The sequence below is a fragment of the Urocampus carinirostris genome, chromosome 12 (genome assembly GCF_059441175.1).
Source record: "Urocampus carinirostris isolate Australia breed hairy pipefish chromosome 12, RoL_Ucar_1.0, whole genome shotgun sequence".
Classification (NCBI taxonomy): domain Eukaryota; kingdom Metazoa; phylum Chordata; class Actinopteri; order Syngnathiformes; family Syngnathidae; genus Urocampus; species Urocampus carinirostris.
Window position 1 is genome coordinate 26806693 of NC_142360.1, and position 24609 is coordinate 26831301.

The 24609-nt window shown below is 40.6% G+C and overlaps 1 protein-coding gene and 1 non-coding gene across 2 annotated transcripts; both read right to left on the bottom strand.

The window, feature by feature from the left end:
* Positions 1–2555: 2555 nt before the first annotated feature.
* On the bottom strand, positions 2556–14235 carry LOC148355358 (prostaglandin E2 receptor EP4 subtype-like). Its single transcript, XM_088350197.1, has 3 exons — positions 13834–14235; positions 8618–9157; positions 2556–3279 (listed from the first exon to the last, which is right to left on the bottom strand). Exons 1-3 carry the CDS (start codon positions 14206–14208, stop codon positions 3007–3009), a joined length of 1188 nt encoding a protein of 395 aa, XP_088206323.1. The 5' UTR covers positions 14209–14235; the 3' UTR covers positions 2556–3006.
* Positions 14236–22489: 8254 nt separating this feature from the next.
* Positions 22490–22562, bottom strand: trnat-ugu (transfer RNA threonine (anticodon UGU)). Its single transcript has one exon. It is a non-coding gene; the product is annotated as a tRNA-Thr (tRNA).
* Between the last annotated feature and the right edge of the window lie 2047 nt (positions 22563–24609).

Genomic DNA, 24609 nt, shown 5'->3' on the forward strand with positions numbered 1-24609 from the left:
TTGGTCAAATGTACGATAGACTGTCAAGCAAAACCCTTTTGAGGTGGGCATTAACATGCGTGCATTATGTGGATTTATGTTTGCCCACCCATTACAATACTGTAGTAACATTTATTGCGGAAGTCAACCCTGAAAATGTCTGATATTTTGTTTTGTGGGTCCCCATAAGTCCAAACACAGCCTTTTGAATGATCTTGTTTTCGTAAGATAATAGTTAAGCAACATCCACTCTGATATCCCCCCACTCGTCTTCTCATATTTTTAATCTATCTCCTCTCCTCTTTTTCCGTTTAATATAGTGATGGATGCCCTATACATTTTATTAAACATTCAAACATGTCAGAAATTGCATTATACGTTTGACCTTTAAGCCGTGCCCTACCAGGCTGCTTAGGAAATTTTTCAACACAAGGATACTGCTGGAAGTGTGAATTTCCCTACGGGAATGAATAATCTATCTATCTAGTTTTCAGCTGACTGGACCACCAGTCTTGCAAAAAGCCAGTAGATTTCATCTTATCACACTAGTCACAGTACCAGAGATAAATGTTGATTTCGCAGTGTGCTTCACATGTTACAATGATCATAAATTATATTCTTCTAAGCATTATGACAGATTCAAAGTCATTGTAAGACGTGAAATGTACAACAAAATTAACATTAGTCTCTGGTACCATGGCTAGAGATAGTGTGATGATGGTTAAAAACTTAATGCATTTTCACATGTCATCTATATCATTGCTAATCCTGGGGTAAGAGTTTGATGCTTTCACCAGTGCAACTCCGGTTTGAGTCCTCCTAGCACCAAATGTCTGTATCCAGAACGTTAAGTTCATTTTTAGATTTTTGGACAAATGTGGAGGCGGACCATGGCTTGGGTACCAGTGAGGTACTGAAGCAGGCATATGATTGGTCATTAACTGAAGCCTGAGCAACTGTGATGCTACCTTGTATAAGAACAGGTGGAGATTTCTCCTTGAGTGATTTACTTTAAACCCAAAAAAGGCGTGTTTGGACTGAGAGTTTCTGTTTTTAGGATTAAGTCCACTTTAATATAAGCAAAGAAACACTAACGAAAGGCCTGTAGTGCATTTTGTTTATTAGCGCTTCATTTATATATCCTGCAAGCCACTTGTAGATTGTAAGTTTTAATGTGAAGATTGATGGAGCCAGCAATGTGATGACACAATCTGAATTGCGTATCGCAGTGTACAATTTCATAAATTTGTAGGATTCTTTTGTTTCGGGTGTGTTATTGTAATTAAGTCATACAGACACCCCGACTTGTGGTTTGTTTGTATGTTTGAATTTAGCGAACAATTGTTTGGCAAATAAGAACGTTACTGGGATGTACAGTACTTGTCAATAAGGGATTGGTTGCTTTGTAAAACTTGGATGATTCATATATTTGTGAGTTTTCACTCATTCAATGTTTATAGATTTTTATTTATGGATGTCATGGTACAAATATGTACAGCAGAGCGGCTACGGGGAGTTGTCTGCTTCTGATGGGGGGGAAAAAAATACTATTTTTAAATGTTAAATAATAAATACAATACTGGAGTGAACTGTACTTATGGTCTTTTTTCACAATTCTTCTCCAGTGTAATGCTCACAGTGAATGACAACCATCTTCAGCTTAGAGTAATCAACTGTGCCAGTAAAAATAACATTCAAAAGGGTAGTTTTTCAACCAAATAAGGTACCAATACTACTAATAGATATTTGGAGTCACTCATAGCCTTATTGATTACATAAGTCACGGATAAAGTCAGTATTTAGATATATTGTAGAAAAGCTGGTGCCCCTGTCAAATTTGAGTAGTTAGTTAGTACACCTTTTTCATGGCCAAATTTAAGCACTTAAGGCCAATTTTTATATTTTTCCAGAGAATTCATGCAGCAGTTAAAAGAAGGGTTTTTTTTAGTTTGATGGCTAAAATAAAGTTTCTATCATGTTGCTCACACATACTTGTGCTATTATAATCTTATCCTGTCAATGATTGAGGACCTTTTTCTCATCAATTGGCTGCTATAAACTGACATGAATTCTACCATTCTGCTTCAACAATGCACGCGCAGCTTCAATAATGTCACACGTGTTTACAAACACGAAACAAGCTCTATAGGTGTTGGCTGATAATTTAGTTAAGAAAAAAAAGAGAAAGTACTGTATGTAAAAAAAAGCAGAAAAGTTATCATTTTGAAGATATCGATTGCTCTGAAGCAAAGTGCGCATTCAATTTTTCAATCTTAGAGACCGCTGACCTTTTTCTTTTACTTCTTTTATATTTTTTGTGTGCTATTCAGAGGATCTGTGTCTGGATTGGTTAAAATGGAATTTCAAATAGTTATTCCGCATCCAACGAGGCAGAGAAATAAACTTAAAATGACAAAGTTGTACATGTGCTGCCTCTGGAAGCAGAATGACTTTAAAATCGCTAGATACGCTCTGCCATATACATCCATGAGTTCTTCCGCAAACACTGAGCGCATTGCTCACGTCACGTGTTCTCTTCTGCGCATGCGGGACACTTGAGGCGTTCACACAGGAGATCACATACAAGTCATATTTCATTGCAAATGTGAACAATCTCACAAAACATCGGATTTAACAAAAAAAACAAACAGAATTGAGCATTAAGCTTTGCAGGGTGAACCTAGCCCTTATACCCCACTGTGGTCCATTCTTTTGACTTGTGCACCATTAACATCAGAAAAACCTATGGCTCGCAAGCCAGAGATGGCTCTTTTCATGAGTACATATGGCTCGGAGATAAAATTAGGCTCTTGCGAATCTCATCTAGAGCGTTCCAAATGGCTAAAAGCTGGTAGGTTCGGTCCAGGACGTAAAGAGCAGGGAAAGTTGCTTGAGTGGTTAAGACAGATCGTATCGATTGGAAGAACTTGAAGTCATATGGCCCCTACAAAAAGTGCAAACTACAAATGTTTCTGTGTGCAAAAAACCCCGTTGGTCTCTGGAATGAAGAACATTCTCGCGCAGGTTTCAGGAAGTCCCAATACCAGAGTGCATTATGTGACTGAACTCTAGTCTGTCTTTGGTCCGTTTGCAAAAAAAACGACGTCCTTGCCTGGGCAAGGTGCTATCGCCACAATTTTGACGGCGTCGAGACCGGCTTGATATTCGTCGAAACAGAGAGCGCCGGAGAAGGATGTAGATCCAGGGGTCCAAGATGGGGTTAACGGACGCGATCCGGATGGCCGCCAGGTCTGCTTCAGGGTCTACTTTCAGCATGAGACGGTTGGCGAAGACGCGGACCTGAAAGAAAAATAAGATGTCATTTTCTGATTGATTTTGCGTTTGAGTTAGTGGAAAAAGTTTAGATTCTTCATCTTGAATTCCTCCAGTTTAGAGTTTAAAGGAGGATGTAAACAATAAAATGGCTGCCTAAAGTAAAGAACAATGGCGTTTGTTTGTTCATGACTCTCTTCCTCGTCATGCTTTTAGGAAGTTCTACAGAGTTATTTGTAAATTGGTGTTGGCTAGAAAGATACAGAAGTCTGTATTCTCTCATAGACTTGTTGTCCCCCCAAAATTATCAAATGTCGTTTTCCATTGTTCGCTTCCTAGATACGATTAAGGCAGACCTGGGCAAATTACGGCCCGCGGGCCACATCCGGCCCTTTGTACGTCCCTGTCCGGCCCGCGTAGGACCAATTATACACCATAAAAAAAAAAATAAACTTTTATTTTGAAATTTTATTTTGACTACATATACAGGTCATAGACGTAGCGCCTTCACGCGCGTATACACTTGAGTGAGTGAAGGTGATACTGTTCGCCAGGGTACCCTTCAAGATGTCGGCACACCCCAAGAAAAGAAAAGTTGATAACGAATGCCGTGTTTTCAACAAGACATGGACTGCCAAATATTTCTTTACAGAAATTAAAGGTAAAGCAGTGTGCTTAGTCTGTGGTACACAGGTTGCTGTGTTTAAAGAATATAATTTGAGTCGCCACTACACGACCAAGCATGAAGATGAATACAGAAACCTGTCTGGTGAAGAGCGTGCAAGAAAGTCTGATGCATTGCTAGCAAAACTACAAACCCAACAAGGTTTTTTCACTAAACTTCACACTTCCAGAGATGCAGCCGTCAGGACAAGTTATGTAATTTCTCATAAAATCGCCAGAAAAAGTAAGGCATTTTCCGACGGAGAGTTCATTAAGGAGTGTTTATTGGACTCTGCTGAGCTGATATGCCCAGAAAAAAAGGGCGCGTTTGAGAACGTTTCACTCTCCCGACGCACTGTAACGAGGCGGATTGAGGACATCGCGGGAAATTTAGAGCTTCAGTTGAAGAAAAGAGCGGCCGACTTTGACTTTTTTTCTCTGGCTTTGGATGAGAGCTGCGATATACGTGACACCGCCCAGCTGCTCATCTTCTTACGTGGGATAACCGCAGACTTTCAAATCACGGAGGAGTTGGCAGCCATGCAGTCAATAAAAGGGACAACCACAGGTAATGACTTGTTCAGAGAGGTAAATGCATGTATGGACATGTTAGGACTGAAATGGGACAAGCTTGCAGGTGTGACAACAGATGGTTGTCCAAATCTTGTCGGGAAAAATATTGGACTTTTAAAGAGAATGCAGGATAAAGTGACAGAAATGAACCCTGATCAGAAATTGACATTTTTGCATTGTATCATACATCAGGAAGTGTTGTGTAAGACAGTGTTAAAAATGAAACATGTTGTTGATTCTGTCACTAAAATAGTTAACTTCATCAGAGCGAGAGCTTTAAATCACAGACAGTTTGTTGCTTTGTTGGAGGAAAATGAGGCTGAACATGGTGACATAAGCTATTACTGCACTGTTAGGTGGCTCAGCCTTGGCAAAATTCTGAAAAGTGTCTGGGACCTGAGAGACCAGATTCAGGAGTTCTGTGTTCAGAAAGGTCATGACGTCTCAGAACTTTCAGATGAAGACTGGTTGGCAGACCTCGGATTCACTGTGGATGTGACTGCACTAATGAACGAACTTAATGTCAAACTGCAGAGCAAGGGCCTTTTTGTGCATGAGATGTACAGTGCAGTGAAGGCTTTTATGAGAAAACTGCAGCTTCTCTCAAGCCAAGTGAAGGACAACATTCTGACCTTCTTGCCAACACTTAAGGAAGCCAAAAGATCAGGCGATCACCTCCAAAAGTACTCAACCATGTTAGAAACATTGCATGCAGAGTTTTCAAGGCGATTTCAAGATTTCAAAACTCTTGAGAGTGAAATGCACATGGTCTCTTCTCCCTTCAAATGCAGTGTGGATGATGCGCCAAGTAAGTTCAGATGGAACTCATAGATCTGCAGTCTGACACACTTCTGGCAGATCACTTCAAGTCAGTCTCACTGCTGGATTTTTACTCCTCCCTCAAAGAGGAGAACTTTCCACACCTGAGGAAGCATGCTCAGAGAATCCTAGTCCTCTTTGGATCTACCTATCGTTGTGAACAGACATTCTCAGTTATGAAGTTTAATAAATCCACACATAGATCCTCCATGACTGATGACCACCTCTCAGCTGTCCTTCGCATAGCCACTTCAGACATTCCGCCGGATTTCAATGCTCTTGTTCAAGCCCAGAACAGACTGGATTATTCTCACTGAAGAGGTGACATGAGGTGAAGAACATTAAAAGTTATTGTTTGTGGAAATTAACAAGTTAAAAATAAATTGCACTGGTTCAATGATTGTTTTTCTTATTTAACCAATACACGACAATTTCACATAGCCTAATATAAATATTTACAGAGTGCTATATTCTTCTGATTATCAGCATCAGCTATTCAAAATATTTAATTTGAGCATTTTACAATGAAAGAAAGTGTGTGGCCCTCTGACACAATTCAGGTTTCTCATGCGGCCCCTGATAAAAATTAATTGCCCACCCCTGGATTAAGGTCTGCTGGTTCATTCATTGATATGGCACAAGAGGCAGAGAGGCCTAGATGTGCAGTATGTTTGTAGATCTGTAAGTACAGTGCTGTTCAAATAATAGCAGTGCAATGTGAGTAACCAGTACATCTCAGGCTTTAGTATATTTTTTGTTACATGCTGAACAAGCAGCGTTGGGTAGGGTTACTTTAACTTGATTACTTTCAATTACTTTTAGAATATACTAATAAAAGACAAAATAAACTAAATATGAATAAAATGATGACTCACAACATGTGGTAAGCTTTCTCTCCTGGCTTTGATCTCCGGCAAAACTAACATAAAATGCGACAGAAACAAAATGAAAATAAATCCAAACAGTTTGCCAACATCATTTTTGCCGTTCCATGTATTCCATTACTCCCCAAGCCTGCATAAAATTTAGTAATTTTATTCATATTTAGTTTATTTTGTCTTTTATTAGCAAATTTAGTATTGGAGTAATCCAAAAGTAATTGAAAGTAATCAAGTTAAAGTAACCCTACCCAACCCTGCACAAGTTACCAGTAGGTGCAGTAGATTCTCAGAAAACAAACAAGACCCAGCATTCATAGAAGGCACGCTCCTAAGGCTGTGCAATCGGACAAATAGTTCAAAGGGGTGTGTTAAAAAAAAAAGCAGTGTGGCAACCAATCTCTGAGTTCATCAATAATGGGAAAGAAAAAAAACAAAAACAGGTATGATTCAGGTGTGAATCAGGTGGCGCCTATTTAAGGATGTTAAAGCCAGCACAACAAAGAACGGCATTATTTGATTAGAAAGTTGATTAGAGAAGGTAGAACCTATAAAGAGGTGCAAAAAAAATAGATCGTTTTTTTAGCTGAAATGATCTCCAATGCCTCAAAATTAGTAAAAAAAAAACAGAGACACGTGGAAGACAACGTAAGACAACTATTAACATCAACTGGAGAATAATCAGAATAGCAAAGTCTCAGCCAATGATCAGCTTCAGGATGATCAAACACAGTCTGCAGTTACTTGTAAGTGGGCCCATTTATCACATACCAGCGATCATGAATCTGTTCGAGTATGTCAGGATACTTAAAGAGGTTATGTTGCCTTATGCTGAATAGGACATGCCCTTGAAATGGGTGTTTCAAAATGACAATGCCCCCAAACACGTCAGGTAAACGGGGAGAGTCTTTGTTCCAAACCAAAAAAATCAATGTGTATGGAGTTCCCATCCCAGTCCCCAGATCTCAATCCAATCGAGAAGGTGTGCAAAAAATGCAGTTTGTGAAGCAAAACCATGAAATGTAAATGAATTGTGGAATTTTGTTAAGCAATCATGGAGTGAAATAACAACTGAAAAGGAGCCACATGTCGGTTGAACCTATGCCCAGGGTTGGGTAGGGTTACTTTAACTGGATTACTTTCAATTACTTTTGGATTACTCCAATACCAAAATATGCTAATAAAAGACAAAAGAAACTAAATATGAATACAATGACTGCATTTTGTGCAGGCTTGGGGAGTAACGGAATACATGGAACGGCAAAAATGATGTTGGCAAGCTGTTTGGATTTCTTTTCATTTTGTTTCTGTCGCATTTTATGTTAGTTTTGCCGCAGATCATAGAGATCAAAGCCAGGAGAGAAAGCTTACCACGTGTTGTGAGTCATAATTGTATTCATATTTAGTTTCTTTTGTCTTTTATTAGCATATTTGGTATTGGAGTAATCCAAAAGTAATTGAAAGTAATCAAGTTAAAGTAACCCTACCCAACCCTGCCTATGCCACACAGACGTGAAACAGTTATAAAAAAAACTGTGGTCATGCAACTAAATATTAGGATTGTTAAATCCTACCTTTTTTTGGAAATACAAAATAGTTTTGAGTTTGTACAGTCAACAGCAGACACTACAACAGAGCGTGCCTACAATGATTGTTGGGTCTTGTTTTCTGAAAATCTATTGCACCTACTTGTTACTTGTTTGGCATGCAACAATAAAAACATATTAAAACCTGAGATATTCTGGTTAGTCACATTGCACAGCTATTATTTTGAACAGCACCGAAGGTATTTGTCATGTCCTGCACGGTTGTCGTGGCATCCAGCTAGCCCCGCCCCTTGACACCGGCTGAGACGCATTGAACTGATTGCTTGTGGAGTACTTAAACGCTCCTTTTGGGACTGCCCGTTGCCAGACCGTTGCTTTACGATGTTGAAAACCTGTTCATGCCTGTTTGTTCTGAGTAATGCCGAGTTTGTAATTTTGATTACCTTTGAACCTGTTTTGTTTTGTCCTTGGTCCGTTTGTGTGTTGGACAACTTTTATTTCCTAATTAAAGTGACAGATCGTCTACGCATATGAGTTCCGACTTCCTGCTTCCCGGTCCGTTTCCTGACAGTATATTTGCCTGTTTATGACTCTTAGGCAATATTTGGTAATAAACACGGTCCGTACAAGTGCTTGAAATCCTTATACATGTTCCAATATTCTCTACAGCTAACCAGCCTAAAGAAAATGGGCTAAGATTATTCCCTGGGATACATATGGAAATAATACTAGCTGCCAAGAAACATGGCAATGTCAACCATTTCAAGCATTTTATAGCACTTCACTCAAAACGCAAGTATTCAACAGCATTCAAATTCAAGCACTTTTAGGGATTTCAAGCACCGCACACGCAAACCGTTTGCCCACCCCCGTCCTAGCGCTTACCACGAGAGGAGCCGAGCAGGCCACCACCACAAGTGACGTCATCACCAGCACGGTCATGTTCTGGATCTCGGCGGCGGAGGACAGCGCCTTCCACCTGTTACGTACGCTGCCGCGGACGCTCTCCGTCGTCGTGCTGCTGCTCCTGCGGCGCATCAGTAACAACGCGCCGCACGCCGCCACGTTGAAGGCGGCCGTGCCGACGATGAGCAGCACGCTCGCCGCGCCGTACAGCACCGAGTACGCGGCGGCCACCGGCTCGGGCGTCCTCAGGTCGATGAAGCACCAGGTCAGGGAGGGTTGCAGGCTGCTCCTCACCGCGCCCGTCACCGGCAGGCAGCAGAAGAAGACGTTGGCGGCGTACATGGACGTCAGGACCGTTTGCGCAAAGCGGCGGTCCACTCCCCAGCGCCGGTAGCAGTAGGGGCGGCAGATGGCCAGGTAGCGCTCCGCGGCCATGGCGCAAATGATGCTCAGGCCGGTCAAGCCGAAAAAGAGTAACAGGAACGACTGGAAGTCGCATAGGGAGCCGCCTTGGAGCACCTGAAGAGATAAGATCCAGAGTTGGAAAGACTTAGGACTGATGGTATTAAAGCCCGAGTCCGACCCATCAACTTGATTTGATTCCTACTTTATTTGTGAGGACTCAGGGGGAAGAGAGGTGATTTATGATAACAAATGAAAGCCTGTCTTTTGTAACGAAATTAGGACTGCGACAACATTTATTATTTAAAGCCTTGGCAACTTATTAGATCATCGATTTGTTGTACCCTGTGATATATAAGCCACTAAGTATCAATCAAGCGTGCACACAATCCCTTTGTAACGCTGAGACTTCTTGTACCACTTTAGTCCAGCAGAAGTTTGTTCACTGTTGATACTTTATGATGAAAACCCACAGAGCAAACTTCAAACACCCCAAAATGACAGCAAAGCACCCAGAGCAATTTGATATGGTGCGCAGTAGGAATAGGCGAAGCTATGCACACGCACTCTTTCCTACTGCTCCGTTATCTCTTGAATGTGCTCACTGCGGAAAAGGACTATACATCTGCAAACTTTTCATTTGCAGTATTTTGTGACATTTTGACTAAAGAACTCTGCTTGCACATTGTTTAGAAACCATTATTTTAGAAAAACATGACAGTCATAATGAACCTCAACGATCTTAAACCCCTAGTGTGTAACATTTGACCACTATGGGACTGTTATTTAACACCAATGCCAATTAAACCAGACAGAAAAAAGAAGACAAACAGAGGCCAGACAAACTTGGCGGCAACCACTAGATATTTATTCAACTATGTAAAAGAAATACAAATTTCTCGACCTATGTATTTTTTTAAATTACATCGGTATGATAATTCATGTATTTTTGCAGAGTATTCAAAAACATTTTTTATCATGAATGCAAATTTTTTTGGTACGACTAAATATTAGACACTGTCTCTTTAATTAAATGCAAGAGGGAAACAAGTTTAAAGTGGTAAATTGGTTGAAGTGGAACCTAGGCTCTGGCATTAATACTATTTAATAAATTCTTTCAAAGTCATTAGACATGAATAAAATCCACTGAAAATCCGTTTTTGTCTCGAGAGCAGCTTAGGAGGTTTGATTGAATAAAATTTCGGTCTCTAAAAAAATAAATCAAAAAAATAAAATAAAACGTCTTTGCTTTAATGGATGTTTCCTGAATCCGGCATTATATTGTTGTTAGAGAGAAAGGGGGGAAAGGGTGAGAAAGAAAAAAATCTCAGAAATTGTAAACTACTGTATACAGACGCTTCCCTATTTACGACCATCCGACTTACTTACAAAAAACGGTAAATACGATCATTTTTTTCGCGATGTCGAAAAAGATCCGGACATTGCTGTAAGTTTGATTTTGTATCGTGTGCACCTTTTTCCGAGTACAGGACATTACTGTAGTGTTTCTTTTCTGCCACTACCGGCATGTGTTGCTGTGAGAGATCACCCAGCATCCATCCGGCTTCCTCTTCCTAATTCGTATGTAAACATTCCACACTGTATCTCCAGCGCGCTAAGAACTTTAACATTTCTTTTGTTTAATATCTCGTGCATTCATTCAATATGGTTGGTGTAAAGTGTAAAGAAGAGGCGAGTCGTTTCTTTTGATATGAAAGTGGAATAAGAAAGCTTGATGGGGTTGAGAAAATGGTCAGAACGTTTTTTTTCGCCCACTTTTTAACCACGGAGAAGGAAGTTGCTTAACTCTTGAAGCTCATCTTCTAAGAGTAAGTTAAACTTCAATTTATTTATATCTATAGAGCAGGGGTGGCTAACCCGGTTCTGGAAGAGCTGTACGTCCTGCATGTTTTGGAGCTTTCTCTGCTCCAATACAGGTGATTCCAATCACCTTGATCATTATCAAGCTCTCATAAAGCCTGCTGAAAGTTGGCGTCACCTGTGTTAAATTGAAGTTTAAAATATTCCTGATATGTGGGCAGCACGGCGGCGCAGTGGTTAGCGCGTGCGCAGCACAGTTCTAATGTCTTGGGAACCCCCAGTGTTCTCGTTTACCCGCGACGCATCATTTTTGCTGGGGACGCATAGTCACAAATCAACGTGCGTCCCCGGGACGCAACCTTTTTACCACAAAATTGTCATTATTACCCGATTACTTTTTTTTAACAAAGATTTACTGCACTCCAAACCTTTCGTCACGCAGATCCGGCAGATGTTGTTTTGGTCTCGCGGTTCGAGTTTTCGTCTGCACGCCGAACTCCGCCAACGAGATCTCGTTGTGTAGTGAAAGGAAGTCCGTCTTTTTTTAGAGAACCGGCTTTTTCGGCTCAACTCATTAAAAAGAGCCGGCTCTCAAACGGCTCACTTGCTTTGATGATTGATATTACGAATTATGTCGTATAAAGAAGATAAGAAAAAAAAGTAAAGTATAAAAGGAGAAAATAAAAAAAAGACAGGTTTGTGGTTATCCCTTTAATCGGTATATTACCAACTTTAATTTGATGCAGAAAATGAATTAATAATTCGATGATTAAAACTGAAAGAAAATATAGATCTATATTATATATTTGTTGCCGATTTACGATTTCAACCTCGATAACACAAAATTTTGGGGACCCATAGATTTTTGAGCATGCGAGTTCCATCACTTTTCAGAGATAAAATGAACAATGAACCTCCTGTGTGGGTTCAAATCCAGCTACCGGACTTCCTGTGCGGAGTTTGTATGTTCTCCCCGTGCTTGCGTGGGTTTCCTCTGGGCACTCCGGTTTCCTCCCACATTCCAAAAACATGCATTTCAGGTGGATTGGCCGGTCCAAATTGTCCCTAGGTGTGACTGAGCGAGTGAGTTGTCTGTCCCTGTGTGCCCTGCTGGCAACCAGTTCAGGGTGTCCCCTGCCCACTGCCCGATGCTCCAGCACCACCGCGACCCTACTGAGGATAAGCGGTGCAGCTAATGATGAGATGAGATATTCCTGATATGCCTTTGTGTGCTCTTAAGGATGATACCAACCTGTTATGTTCATATACAGCAATTTATATTACATTCAGTGGTCTCAAAATACCCTAAAGAGATAAACGAGGCTTGAAAATGTGCACGCAAACCCTACCCTGAGGGTCAGAGACCTTCCCACCACAGTCTCTTAAAATCCTATGGGAAACATGAAGCATGATGGGAAATCCCCAGGCGGCAGACGCATGCGCACAGTAGCATCAAACCGCTCGCTTCGTTTGCACTGAAAAAACGATACCGAGATAGAGGCTTCCGCGGCGAACTCCTTTGAATTGATTGATTTGCCGTTTGGTGATAGTCGGTGTATACCGGATGGTACTCATAATTGACGAATTTGCGTTTTTCCGTACAGATTTTCTTGTACTTTGTAAATGTCTTAAAATGCATAATAAACGTACTTTGTACGGCAAAAACGTACAGGCTGACCGGTATGGACTCCTAAAATCCTATGGGAAACACTGTAAAACCATTCATTTAACTGCTATAATGTGTGGTGTGTTATTATTTCTCATCTCATTAGCTGCACCGCTTATCCTCAGTAGGGTCTCGGGGGTGCTGGAGCCCATTCCAGCAATCATCGGGCAGTGGGCAGGGGACACCCTGAACTGGTTGCCAGCCAATCACAGGGCACACAGGGACAGACAACTCGCTCACTCATTCACACCTAGGGACAATTTGGACCAGCCAATCCACCTGAAATGCATGTCTTTGGAATGTGGGAGGAAACCGGAGTGCCCGGAGGAAACCCACGCAAGCACGGGGAGAACATACAAACTCCACACAGGAAGTCTGGTAGCTGGATTTGAACCCACACAGGAGGTTCCCAAGAACTTAGAACTGTGCCTCACACGCGCTAACCACTGCGCCGCCGTGCTGCCCGTGTTATTATTTGTAGATCTATTTTTTTTTTGTTGTCAAAGTCGTATACTCTCAATCAGTAATGACGTCAGTTGGGGGTCATTTTAAAACCCTTTGGGGTTTTTTGTGAAGGTGCGGATTTTCCCCTTTCGCGGGTGGTTCTGGACCCCATTAGCCGCAAAAACCGGGGGACCCCCAAAAGTACGCAGGAGTGGGAGAGAGGATAACAGTCTACTTATGATTTCAGTTTTGGCGGTAGTCAAGTGTTTTATAATCTTGTTTTTATAACCGGGTCGAAACTGGGTTAATTACAAATGTGAGCATTTTACAGGGTTGGGTAGGGTTACTTTAACTGGATTACTTTCAATTACTTTTGGATTACTCTAATACCAAATATGCTAGTAAAAGACAAAATAAACTAAATATGAATAAAATTACTTAATTTTGTGCAGGCTTGGGGAGTAACGGAATACATGGAACAGCAAAAAATAATGTTGGCAAGCTGTTTGGATTTATTTTCATTTTGTTTCTGTCGCATTTTAGGTTCGTTTTGCCGGAGATCAAAGAGATCAAAGCCAGGAGAGAAAGCTTACCACGTGTTGTGAGTCATCATTTTATTCATATTTAGTTTCTTTTGTCTTTCATTAGCATATTTGGTATTGGAGTACTCCAAAAGTAATTGAAAGTAATCCAGTTAAAGTAACCCTACCCAACCCTGGTATTTTATAACGTAATGACAGTTTTTTGTTTTGATGTTGAGAAGCGTTGATTCGATAAACAAATGTATGCAGTTTTTTATGCATTTAAGATCCAAAACGGGTCGTTTAGCGACCCTACCTCAAGAGGAAGGTTGGAATCTTACCTGCGGGTCCAAGTAGTTGGCGATGGTGAGTGGACTGGCCAGACAAGTGCCCAGCAGGTCAGTTACCGCCAGGCCGCAAACCAGCGTGTAGAAAGCAGAACTTTTGCGCTTCTGTCTCGACGCAGAGAGCACCGCGATGGCGATGAGATTTCCGATGGCGCCCCCGGCGAACATTAAAATGGGTAAAAGCATTCCTCCGTGATTCCAGGTGCGTGGCAGCAAAGTTCCGTTTGCGGGGGCAGAAGAGGTCGTCGAGTTGAGAGTTCTGGAGAGGGAATGCCACAAGAAGCTCGTGTTTGAGAGCAACATGATTTTGATGTTATTGTCGGGGCTTGTTGGAGAACTTGAGAGCCTGGGAGGGAAAGCGACGCACATGTTGATGCGTCTTTACGCACTCTTTGGGGGGCTGCCTCCCGTTCCGCAGTTTAGGGGTGGGTCGTTAACGAACGGTACGGATCTATTAGCGGGATCTTTCGAGCGAACGACGAGAGTGCGAGAGGCGATTCCTCAGCAACTCTCTCTCTCTCTCTCTCTCTCTCTCTCTCTCTCTCTCTCTCTCTCTCTCTCTCTCTCTCTCTCTCTCTCTCTCTCTCTCTCTCTCTCTCTCTCTCTCTCTCTCTCTCTCTCTCTCTCTCTCTCTCTCTCTTTATTTATTTTGCATCCTTTCTCTCTCTATCTCTTGCTTTCTCTTTCCCTTGCTCATCGTTTCTCTCTCACTCTTTCCTTTTTTACTCTCTACCCTTTCTCCCTCTCTCTTTTCTCTCTTTTTATCCCTCTCCCTTTCTCTTTCTCTCGATCTCTCGCTTTCTCCATCCCCTCTCTCTATGTTTCTCTCTCTCTCTCTCTGTGTTTCTCTCATTCTCTTTCTTTTTCTCTCTTCCTGTATCTCTCTTTCTCTTTTTCTCTACCCCTCTCTCCCCCCTCTCTCTCTCTTTCTTATTTCATATCCTTTATGTCTTTGTCTCACCCCTTCTCTCCTTGTCTCCCTATATTTTTCTCTGTTTCTCATTCCTATTTATTCTCTCTTCTTTTGCTCTTTCTCTCTCCCTTTCTCTCGTTTTCTTTCTTTTTTGTCGTTCTCTATCTCTCTTTCTCCTTTTCTCTCTTCCCCTGTGTCTTTTTCTATCTCTTTCTCTTTTTCCCTCTTCCTCTCTATCTTGCTCATTCTTTCTCTCTCTTTTCTATTCTCTCTCATTTTCTCTCTTTTTGTATCTTGTCTCTCTATATTTTCCCCCTCTTTCTTTTCTGTATTTTCTCTCTTATTTTTCTCTCTCTCTTTCTCTCACCTTTTCCATCCTCCCTTTCTCTCTCTCTTTCTCTCTCTCTCTCTCTCTCTCTCTCTCTCATATTCTTTTTCTCTCTCTATCTCTCCACTGTCTTCCTCTCTCTTTTTCCTTTTCTTTCCCCCTCTGTCTTTCTCTTTTTGTCTTTTCTTCCCCCTCGCTTTTCTCTCTCCTTTCTTTTTCTCTCTCTCTTTCTCATTTTCTGTCTTTTCATCCCTCTTACTCTTGAAGGCACTCGTGACTGGTGTAATCTCTCTGTCTTTTGCGTAATATAAACAATTTGAAAGTTTAATTGAGGTAAAGGATCACCGTATATATAAAAAAAGGCTGGTACCGTATAGTATAGGATCGTAATACACTTTCACAATCAATTAATTTGGTGCATATTTCATTGTTATCGATCAAATATCATTAAAAACAGCCGAAAATGCCGCTTCTCTAAAAAGAAGCAAAATTCCCAAGAGTAATTATGATTGGATGAGAAAAGTTGCTATGCTTTCCTCTTTTCCGGTTCATTTGGTTATCACGTACAGATGACGTCACTCTTATCCGCGCCCTGGTTTTGGCTGCATGTCAACGAGGCTTGGCTGGGAAACATAAGATGAATTATATTTGTACTAAGGTCTGCAAAGTCACATTCTTTCCTTACTCAAAGGAAAATCCACAGCCAAGCATCTTGGCCAATTGTCATCTGCAAATAATGATAATAAACGCATGAATCACTATATTTTATCATCTTGTTTACATTTGCTCAGCCCCCCAAAGAAAACAACGGAAATCCAAATAAAAATAATAATTGTAAATTATTATTTGAGTTCACTTCATTATGTCACAGTTGCACTGTTAAGATTTTTTTTAAATCTTTCCCGTTTTTTTAGATAGATAGATAGATAGATATATACTTTATTCATCCCCGTAGGGAAATTCACACTTCCAGCAGTCTACCCCGTTGTTTATTAACAGATTAACATGATGCCCGAGGGTGCTTGTAGCGGAGTGGATGACGTCACGCCAGTCCAAAAGTTCGACATTCCTGCGGCAGATGGAAATCTTTTCTTTGTGAAAATCCAGGGATACACCACCTCGTGCAAGTCCGCCTCCTCTCCGATTCCCCCCGGCTTTCATGTCTCTGTTTAGCGACGTTGAAGCCGGATTTCTCCAGGTGGCTCCGGGTGGCTACACGTTAGCGTCCGGAATGCTAAACGTGAGCCACGTTTCCGCAAAACACAGCAACTGCGCTCCCTGTGCGCTTCGATGTTTTCAAAAAGCACTCGATGATCTTATTTGGTCGTGAGTTCGCATTTACCATGATTACGGATGGTACCGAAGACTTATAACGCCGCTAGCCGCTTCGCTAGCTTCGGCTTTTCTTCCACCATGGGCCTCTTCATCACGCCGGCACGAGAATTCCTCAGGGCAAGGAGTTGAAATACACGCATTTCTTGTGCGTTAAAACCCATGTCCATAGGATAGAAGTAATCCATAGTGTAGTTGTCAAAACGGGAAGAAAAAACACCGAAGATAGGAGCAGACAATAAAACAATTGGGCAGCTGCTGGAAAAGGCAGCCGCTCGTGGCAGCGCCGCTTTTATATATTTAGGTAAATAATAATTTAGCAATCATCCTTATTTCAAAGATGGGAGTCATTTCTATTGATATATCTATTGTTTAGCAATCTCATCTCATCTCATTAGCCGTACCGCTTATCCTCATTAGGGTCGCGGGGGGGCTGGAGCCCATCCCAGCCATCTGCGGGCAGTGGGCAGGGGACACCCTGAACTGGTTGCCAGCCAATTGCAGGGCACACAGGGACAGACAACTCATTCGCTCATTCACACCTAGGGACAATTTGGACCGGCCAATTGTGCTTGTTAATTTATTTATTTGCAATGCCATTTTCAAAGGGGCACTGTGTGATATTTAACCACTGCATTGTCTAGTGCAGGGGTCTCCCACCCTTTTTAAGCGGAGAGCTACTCTTTGCTACTTATTAGCAAAAAGGTTACTATGTTATTACCAGATAATCTATTGGAAGTAGAAAAAAGAGAGAGAAAAAAAAGATAATAAAGAAAGAGAGAGAGAGATAAAGAGAAAGAGATAAGGGAAAGAGAGAGAGAGGGGGGGTAAGAAAGAAGGAAAATGAAAAAATGAAAGAGTGAAACAAAGCAAAAGATCACAAGAGAAAGAAAGAATGAAAGAAAGAAAGAAAGAAAGAAAGAAAGAAAGAAAGAGAGTAAGCAAGAATAGAAAAAGTAAAGAAAAATAAAGAGGGAGAAAATGAAAGAGAGAGATAGAGAGAAGGGAAAACAAGAGAAAAAGAGAGGGAGAAAGAAAGAAGCGGAGGAAGAAAGAAGTGGAGAAAGAAAGAAAGCGAGAAAGAGAGAAAGGGAGAAAGAGAGCGAAGTAGGAAGTGGGGTTAAATAGATTCAATCAACCACTAAAAAAATCATTTTCTAGAGAATCGCAATGATCCAGCACTGGTAATCTATTTTCAGAACGTGTCTGCGGGCTACTCAGGTTTTTCTTAGCTACCTGGTGCTCCCTGGTGTAGTGCAACCAAAAACAAGTGCTACAAAGCACATGTAAGAATACAAACTATAGAGTGAACACACTGCACAATTTTTCTTCTAATTTTCTGGCCAGCCTTACACATGTTTTATGGTCTATGGGGGTACCTGTAGCAGCAAAATGGTGGACAATCATGTCTGCTCCTTCTGTGTGACACTCATATACAGTAACTATACATTTATCAACCTAGGAGCATTTTAAAGATACTTGTTTACATGATAATTCATGTATTTTCCTTATTCTCTTGAATCAGTATTGTTTTATTGAACAAATTACATGTTTTTTATCACCCGGAGGCGTTAAATAATACACATCCCTTTAAAGGGAAATCAATACATAAGCATCTCAGCTCAGCTCAGGAGGTAGAGCGCTCGTCTTGTGATCAAGAGGTCGCCGGGTCGATTCCTGGCTCCTTCGTGGTATGTATCGAAGTGTCCTTGGGCAAGACACTGAATCCATAATGCCCCCAATAAGCAGGTAGTTGCTACTATCGGTTAGTTAGTGTGTCAAAGGGAAAAGTGTGAAGTGCTTTGGGAGAGGCAGACCATTTAGATTTTGTGGTGTGTACACCTCTTGGTTTATGTTTGTTTGCCACTTGGTGCTTTCCTTTGTTATTAAATGCAATCCCTCTTCTTGAGTATGGTTCCTGTCCTGGGGGTGAGTAGATAAAACTTTCCACTCTTTTTTTTTCAAACATCTTTTTTTTTACATTTCTAAATTCCTGACACCAAATAAGATCTAAAAATAATATTAAGAATTCATATTAAAATCAACGAATGAGTAATAAATCAATCCATAATCAACTACGGCTGCACTTAAAGAGACAGTGTGGATGATTCAGTGCCTCCTTGTGGTAAAAAATGTCATTCATTTGAATAAAAAAAGATTAGATAATTACATGAACTATGATATAGAAGTGATTAATTTTGGACTACCTTGTAGGTGGAGATATTTCTATTTATTTTACACAAGATGATCCTCACCTAAAGGGAGATGACACGATTGTCCGCCGTCTTGCTTCGACGGGTACCCCCCAAAAAACTTTTTTCTTCTTTTCTCTTTTTCTGTTTTTTTTTTCCTTTTTTCTTCTCTTTTCTGTTTTCTTTCTTTTTTATTATCTTTTATTTTGTTTTCATTCTTTTCGTTTTTCTCCCCCTTTTTTCTTTTTCTCTTCTCTATTTATTTTCTTTTTCCATTTTAGTTATTTCCTTCCTTCCTTCGTTTTTCTTTCATTTTTCATAGTTTTTTTGTCTTTTCTTTCCTTTATTCCTTTCATCGCAAAAGGCTGGACAAAAAAGTAGAAGAAAAAAAGTGCTCAATGATCACTTTGAGTATATTTGTGAATGTTAGCACTTGTTTTCTTTTGCACGACAGAAAACTAGTAGTGAAATACAGCTAGTGGGCAAATAATTCACATTGTCCCTTTTTTTTTATAACTTTTTATTTCTCACACAAATTTTGACAGAGGTTTGATTCCACCATCATACATCAACCAAAACACAAAACATATACACTTAACACACCCATAAATAGCCCTGCGATTGGCTGGCAACCAGTTCAGGGTGTCCCCTGCCCACTGCCCGATGATTGCTGGGATGGGCTCCAGCACTCCCGCAACCCTACTGAGGATAAGCGGTGCAGCTAATGAGATGAGATGAGACACCCACAAATAACAGAAGAAACAACAGAAAAAAATAAAAGAAATAAATAAAAGAAAAAGAAAAAAAAATGTTAATACAATCCAATCAATAAAATAAAATGAGGGGGAGGTGTTTAGTAAAATTTGTGTCTCTTTAAGTTTCTTATCAAGGCAGCGGGCCTCAAGCTATCATCCCGAAGGCCACAAATGCCCCCTGTGTCAGAGCTTGGATGCTATTTTAAATTCCAAAAAAGTGTAAATGTCATCACCAAAATAAGAATCTAAAACATAATTAATTAAAAACCTTAGGACACTGCAACATTACTTCAGATATACTGTACATGCAGGGGTACAGTTTTAAATATTACTCAAACAAATATGGGAAATAAAATCGAGATGGGCAGCACGGCGGCGCAGTGGTTAGCGCATGTGCGGCACAGTTCATGCCATGAGAACTTCCTGCGTGGGTTCAAATCCAGCTCGACTTCCTGTGCGGAGTTTGTATGTTCTCCCCGTGGGTTTCCTCCGGGCACTCCGGTTTCCTCCCACAACCTCCAAAAACATGCATTTCAGGTGGATTGGCCGGTCCAAATTGTCCCTAGGTGCGAATGAGCGAGTGAGTTGTCTGTTCCCGTGTGCCCTGCGATTGGCTGGCAACCAGTTCAGGGTGTCCCCTGCCCACTGCCCGATGATTTCTGGGATGGGCTCCAGCACCCCTGCGACCCTACTGAGGATAAGCGGTGCAGCTGATGAGATGAGATGAGAAAATCGAGATGACTGTAAATGGTCACATGTGGAACTGAGCCGCGTCAGCAAAATGAACCTGCTGTGACTCTGTTCCTGTCGAGTATTTGGACAATGTGACTTGTGTTTACAGCGAGGAGAATCGTTGAGGGTTCTCTGTCTGCAGTTGGCCTTAAAAGAACACACGGAGCACTTAAGCTAGATGTAAACTTCACCTTCTTTATGCTCACAGACGTGAGTGAGCTGGCAGCTCTATCTGCTTTATAGTTATCTTCAGTAATGTAAAGGTAGCTTTCACGCCTCGGCTATCGCTTGTTTATTCCGTCGAGGATTTTTAATTGAATCGTCTTTATGTCTTTATGCTGGAAATGTGAATTTCCCTTCGGGGATGAGTAAAGCATCTATTCATCCATCCATCCATCTATCTATCTATCTATCTATCTATCTATCTATCTATCTATCTATCTATCTATCTATCTATCTATCTATCTATCTATCTATCTATCTATCTATCTATCTATCTATCTATCCATCCATCTATCTATCTATCTATCTATCTATCTATCTATCTATCTATCTATCTATCTATCTATCTATCTATCCATCTATCTATCTATCTATCTATCTATCTATCTATCTATCTATCTATCTATCTATCTATCTATCTATCTATCTATCTATCCATCCATCCAACCACCCACCCATCCATCCATCCATATCTATCTATCTATCTATCTATCTATCTATCTATCTATCTATCTATCTATCTATCTATCTATCTATCTATCTATCTATCTATCTATCTATCTATCTATCTATCTATCTATCTATCTATCCATCCATCCATCCATCCAACCACTCACCTATCCATCCATCCATCTATCTATCTATCTATCTATCTATCTATCTATCTATCTATCTATCTATCTATCTATCTATCTATCTATCTATCTATCTATCTATCTATCTATCTATCTATCTATCTATCTATCTATCTATCTATCTATCTATCTATCTATCTATCTATCTATCTAGACATCTATCTATCTATCTATCTATCTAGACATCTATCTATCTATCTATGTGTCATGGACCAGAAACAGACACAGGACCCTGTAGCGTTCGTTTACTCAGTTTTATTGATAAAGAGGGAGAGTAGGGCTTGCTTCCACGATCAGATGGTTGATGGACAAAGGTAGCAGGTGGCTGGAAACGCGGAAGTGGCACTTCCGTGTCGAGCGAGGATGATTGTAGATTTGCAGGAATAGAATAGAATAGAATAGAATATACCTTTATTGTCATTGTTACGACATGGGATATATTGTGACAACGAAATTGGACGTGGCACTCCAGGCCCACATTTTACAGTGAAGATAAGGAAAACAAAGAGATAAAGGAACAAAGAAGATGTTTGTACTGTCCTTGTTGTATAGGCTTTGTTTTCCTCTGGAGGGGGGGGGGGGGGGGGTGAATGAGGGGGTGAGGGACAGACAGAGATGGGCGGATCCAACTAGATGTTTGATCTTACTGTACACACGGTCCAGTGTTTTTTTCCCTAATTGCTCAGTCCACGTATTGAATGGATTTGGGAAGTACAGTCCTTTAACATGCCCAATTAAAGTCGCCGGCAACGATAAAAGCGAGATAAAATACTAGTCGTTAGCTGGGACGGGAGAGCAGGGGGGTATCAAGTTCGGAAACGAGGTCGGCAACAGGTGCCAGGCAGGTAGCGGGGCAAAACAAGTCGGATGTCTGGATGGCAGAACAGGGCAGAATCGGGTCCAGAAACAGGTCGGCAACGGGTATCAGGCAGAGGAAAACAGGGCAGGAAAAATGTCTGAAAGTGTGAGCTTGCCTAGCTGGGAGCATCGGTTCGCAACGACCTGACACGGGTAACGGGGAGCCGGGGGGTTTAAAAAGTGGCAGGGAGCCAATCAGCGACCAGGGCTGTCGGCGCTAACGAGGCAGCCGCAGGTGCCCCGGATCAGTAATCATGACATTATGTTTATTGACATCGTATATATATTATTACAAGATTAATTATTGGAATTACCTTTAAATAGACTCAGTCAACCACTAAAAAAATTTTTTTTTACAACAAAATCACAATGCCGCACGATTTTTAGAACTCGCGTAAACAGATAACTCCCAATTGAACATTCTCTTATCCCTCGGATGCATAAGTGGGTTAAAAAATTACCCCATCCGTTGTTATTCCTCAAAATATTTAACAATTAAAAAAGAAGTTGGAATATTTTCATAGTCCGCGTATTCCTCATGAAACATGTTTGTGAGATGATGCTATTAATATTTTTATCTTTCTTCCTTCAAATTTTCAAACGCACTCATGGAATTATGTATGTACTGGTTGGTCATGCATCCAAGGGTTAAAGTAGAGTTTAGATTACAAATTATATTAAAAAGGCCCTGATGAGAATTGAACTCATGACCCCTGGTTTACAAGACCAGTGCTCTAACCACTGAGCTACAAGGCCTACCACAATAAAACGGGAATCAAAATGGAAATTAAACCTATTTCACAAAATCCAAACACGAGATCAGTATTGACATTGAAAAGAGAGTAGTTCAAGACTGACTACAACAACCAAATCAACTACAGGAACTTTAGCATCCCAATTACCTGGCTAGAATAATCTAGGGTACGGGTCTCAAACTGAGTTGAGTTAGGGGCCACTGAAGCTAGGGTCCGGGTGAGATTGGGCCAAATGGGGTTTTCCACAAAAGCAGCACTGATAAGAAGATTCCGCTGTTCTTAAAGAGACAGTGTTTTCCAAGGAAGTCTAAAAACTACAGATATTAAAAATGAGCAAAAAGCACCCTTTCAGCTTCCAATTTTTATCGAGCCATCCTCAAAGAAAGACAATGAGAAGGGAAAAATACATTTTTTGAAGTAATATAAAATAGAAAAGAAGAAGAAAAAGAAGCAGAGAAAAAACAAAATGGAGAAAACTAAAGAAAAAAGAAAAGATATGAATTTAAGAGAAAAAGCTAAAAGCAAAAGAATTTCAATTATCTCTTTTTCATTTGTTATTTCTATTTTTCTTTTCCTTTTTTCAGTTTCATTTTTTGTCTTTTTTCTTTTTTTAATTTTTTAATTTTCCATTTCCTCCCCTTTTTAGATATTCTTTTTTATTTTCTTATTTCTCTTCTTTTAAAAAGTGATAAGGTCCGTTTCGGTCATTTTGAGTCACCATATTTTGTTTTCTTCCGTTGTGCTTTAAGCAAAATACAGTGACATCTAGTGGGAAAATAATGCACAATGTCCTGGTAACTTTTATATTAAGACAGAGCCCTTAAACTATCATCCTGGAGACTGCAATTGCCCCCTGGCAGCGAGTTTGAGACCCCTGTTCTCGAAGGTTCAACAACGGAAAAATCCTTGTTGAACATTCCCCAACCTTTTTCAACCCAAGAGTTACTTTTTGTTACTGATTAGTGCAAAGATAACCCAGTTTGATATGCCTTTTCTTATATAACAACCAACAGTTATTACTATGTTGTTACATTGTTATTACCAGGTGAATTATTAGAAGAAGGGTTAAACAGACTCAGTAAATTACAAAGACAAAACATTTTACTAGAAAATCACAATGACCCGGCATTGGTGAGCTATTTTCAGAACAGGTCCACAAGGACCTCAGCAGATCTTATGGGTCACATTGGAGACCCCCGCTTTGGTATTTATTCTAGCATTTAAAGAAAAGGAGATTCTTTTCTAAAATGATCGTTAAATCTGTAACATGTGACAAATATGCTTGAAATTTCTTATGTAATTATTTGATCTTTTTATAGTCTATGTTTAACCCTGACAGGAGAACAGAAGAACAGCTGGGCTGCAGATGCTAGCTATAAAATACAAGTTGGTTTTTGATAAACAAATACTAGTAAATACTACCTCGGCTCTCCTGCAAACCAAACTCCATACTCCCACCTCCCTCACCTCTTGCCTTTCCGAACTCAAAACATGGTTCACAACAAACTTTCTTAAATTAAATGCCAATAAAACAGAATTCCTCCTTCTTGGCACCAAATCCACTTTATCCAAAGTAAACAATTTCTCTCTCAACATCGACAGCTCCTTAGTGTCCCCCTCCCCCCAGGTCAAGAGTCTGGGTGTCATCCTGGATAGCATGCTTACCTTCCACTCACATATCAACACCATCACCCGCACTGCTTATTTCCACCTCCGCAATATTACCAGACTCCGCCCTTCCCTCACCCCCCGCACCACTGCTATTCTCGTCCACAGTCTTGTCACATCCCACCTTGACTACTGCAATGCTCTCCTCTTCGGCCTTCCTCAAAAGTCCCTCCATAAAATTCAGCTGGTTCAAAACGCCTCTGCTCGCATCATCACAAAAACATCTTCCCAGCAGCACATCACCCCCATTCTCCAACAGCTACACTGGCTTCCTATTCAGCATCGCATCAGCTACAAACTGATCCTATATACATACTGGACTGTCTCAGAAAATTAGAATATTGTGATAAAGTTCTTTATTTTCTGTAATGCAATTAAAA

What these genes read in the sequence shown, in the direction of transcription:
- LOC148355358 (XM_088350197.1), bottom strand. Translation starts at nt 14,208, where the DNA reads ATGTGCGTCGCTTTCCCTCCCAGGCTCTCAAGTTCTCCAACAAGCCCC. An exon ending in CCAACTACTTGGACCCGCAG is followed by an intron (nt 9,158 to 13,833) that starts GTAAGATTCCAA and finishes TTATCTCTTCAG; the next exon opens with GTGCTCCAAGGCGGCTCCCT. An exon ending in CCTGCTCGGCTCCTCTCGTG is followed by an intron (nt 3,280 to 8,617) that starts GTAAGCGCTAGG and finishes TTTTTCTTTCAG; the next exon opens with GTCCGCGTCTTCGCCAACCG.